Here is a 2,164-nt window from a genome sequence, read left to right as displayed (position 1 = left end):
TTTGATTGGTTTTTCATGGGGCCGGGCTGGGCTGGGAGGTAACTGAGCTCTGAAGTTCGGTTCTAGGGACGTTGATCCCCTTTCTCAGCACTGCGGCGGCCGAAGTCCATCCATTCATACGCTGCTTCTTCTTCCTTCAGCCATGGCTCCTGCTTCTTGGACAGATCTGAGGGTCAGAGATGGCAGAGGAGGTGAGTATGGTGGAGGGACACCTAGCTTCTGGGACTGAGGCCAGGGCCAAATGGGCTGAGTGAGGCAAGCAGGGATGGCTGTCAGTAACTCCTACCTGCCACCAGGTCTGGGGGACTCTGGCGCCTAATCTGCCTTCGGTGGTGAGGGGCTGGACCCAACTGGTCCAGCCAATGTGGCTCCAGGCCCCTATTGACCCCTGAATCCGAGGGCGAATCCTGCAGCTCGTAGTGGGGCTTCCAAGAAGCTTCAGAGAAGGTAGCCAGAGCCAGTGCCGAGATCAGCACGTACACACACAATCTGTGCATCTTGTCTGCAAAGGAGAGAGCGGCCGAGCTTAAAGGTGGAGTAGTCCAGGCACCCAGAGGCAGGTGTCTGGACCAGATACACTCCAGACTCTGCCTGCCAACAGATCTGCAATTCTGCGACGGCTTGGCGGCTGTTCTTCCAGTTCCTGCCTGCTCCCCCGGCCCCCAAGCCTTGCCCCTTTCCTTCTTACGTACCCTAACTCCAGTGACTGCTTCTCTGAGTAATCGAAAACCTAGAGGAATTTTTTCTAAACTGTTTTATAGAGTTTGAGGCCAGGTGAATAGCTCTGTAGATGTTTCAGTCTTGTAATTTACAGTGAACGTTAAACAGTAATACCAAAGGAACATACACACTCAGCTGCGTTACAGACCACACCGGGTTCCTTTGGAGACCTCCAGCATAGTCACCGTGTCCAGCATTGGCCATGTGTGTTGTCCAGTATGGTAGCCGTGGTCACATATGGCTCCTTGCATTTAAATTCAGATAAAAAATTCCTCCCTTGCACTAGCCACATTTACAGTGCATGTGTGGCTGGTGGATACCATATTGGACAGTGAAGATTTAGATTAACATCAAAATCGAAAGTTCTTTCAGACTGTGCTGGTCTAGGAAAGAGCTTGAGGTGGGATCCAGAAACCCTGGGTTCCAGTCCCAGCCTTGCCCAATAATTTATATGACTTTGGGTAAGTCACGTCTCCCTCTGGGCCTCAGTTTTCTCATCTGAGAGATGGGAGAATAGCCTTTGTCCCCAGCTCCTAGGGCTGGGGTGAGTATGTAGTAAGAGGTTAGGGCAGGGACCTGGGTGAATCAGCAGGTCAGCTTGAAGGCGAGGGTTGGGAAGCCAGGGTGGGCCCTAGTGCCGAGACCTAGTGCAGCCCTGGGCTAAAGGACGTGTCCCATCCCTGGAGACACCGAGATGTGAGCCTGGGGTCCTAGCAACCCTCTTCCCAGCCTCTCCCTCCCCTCCCAGGTGCTCTCACCTGCAGAGCTGGGAAGCCGATGCTCGATGCTCGGGTCAGTTTGGAGCCTCTCTGTCCTCTGTTGGGCTGGGTGCTCCAGCCCTGACTTATAAAGCCCTCAAGGCCCCTCCCAAGCCCCCCCCCCCCCCCCCCCCCCCGTGAGGTCAGGCTCTTCACTGGTAGAGGAAAGTGGGTGGTCCAGGTACATCACCCCTGCCCCGCCCTGTCATTTAGAGTCACTCATCCGGGTGTGGGGGAGGGGAGAGAGTGGACCTTCGTGGGGAGGGGCAGGAGCAGGGTGGGGCAGGGGCAGTTCTTCAGCTGGGCATGAGGGCAGGCAGGAGACAGGTTCCCTGGGCTCAGGGACAGGGTCCCCATCATGTTCTCGGGGTCAGAGACCTGGTGCTCACCCCTTGGTCTAGATCCAGTCAGGGGCAGGTGAGGCAGACGGACCAAATGACCTTAGATTCAGAGAAAACACTGTAAGAGACTGTTAGCATGTGAACTGCTATCTTTAGGTCAGGGTTAACAGCCCCTAGCCTGAAACAACATAATTATAAAATTCCAGGATGTGGGCAGTTGCAGCATGGAGACTAGAAGTCCTGTAGCTTATCTTATACTCCTGGTCTCCTTGTCCTGTAGTAAATCTTATACTCTTTGAAGCTATGCAAGTCCTGTAGCTTATCTTATACTCCTGGTCTCCTTGT

General features: G+C 54.2%; 1 protein-coding gene across 1 annotated transcript; it reads right to left on the bottom strand.

Annotated features, from left to right (window-relative positions):
- Nucleotides 1-1,523, bottom strand: GAST (gastrin). Its single transcript, XM_033091529.1, has 3 exons — nucleotides 1,479-1,523; nucleotides 287-502; nucleotides 1-166 (listed from the first exon to the last, which is right to left on the bottom strand). The coding sequence occupies exons 2-3, from the start codon at nucleotides 495-497 to the stop codon at nucleotides 63-65; spliced, it is 315 nt and encodes a 104-aa protein (XP_032947420.1). The 5' UTR covers nucleotides 498-502; nucleotides 1,479-1,523; the 3' UTR covers nucleotides 1-62.
- Nucleotides 1,524-2,164: the final 641 nt, after the last annotated feature.

Source organism: Rhinolophus ferrumequinum, chromosome 21 (assembly GCF_004115265.2).
Source record: "Rhinolophus ferrumequinum isolate MPI-CBG mRhiFer1 chromosome 21, mRhiFer1_v1.p, whole genome shotgun sequence".
Lineage (NCBI taxonomy): Eukaryota > Metazoa > Chordata > Mammalia > Chiroptera > Rhinolophidae > Rhinolophus > Rhinolophus ferrumequinum.
Note: the sequence above shows the minus strand (reverse complement) of the source record. Positions and strands in the feature narration are given on the sequence as shown.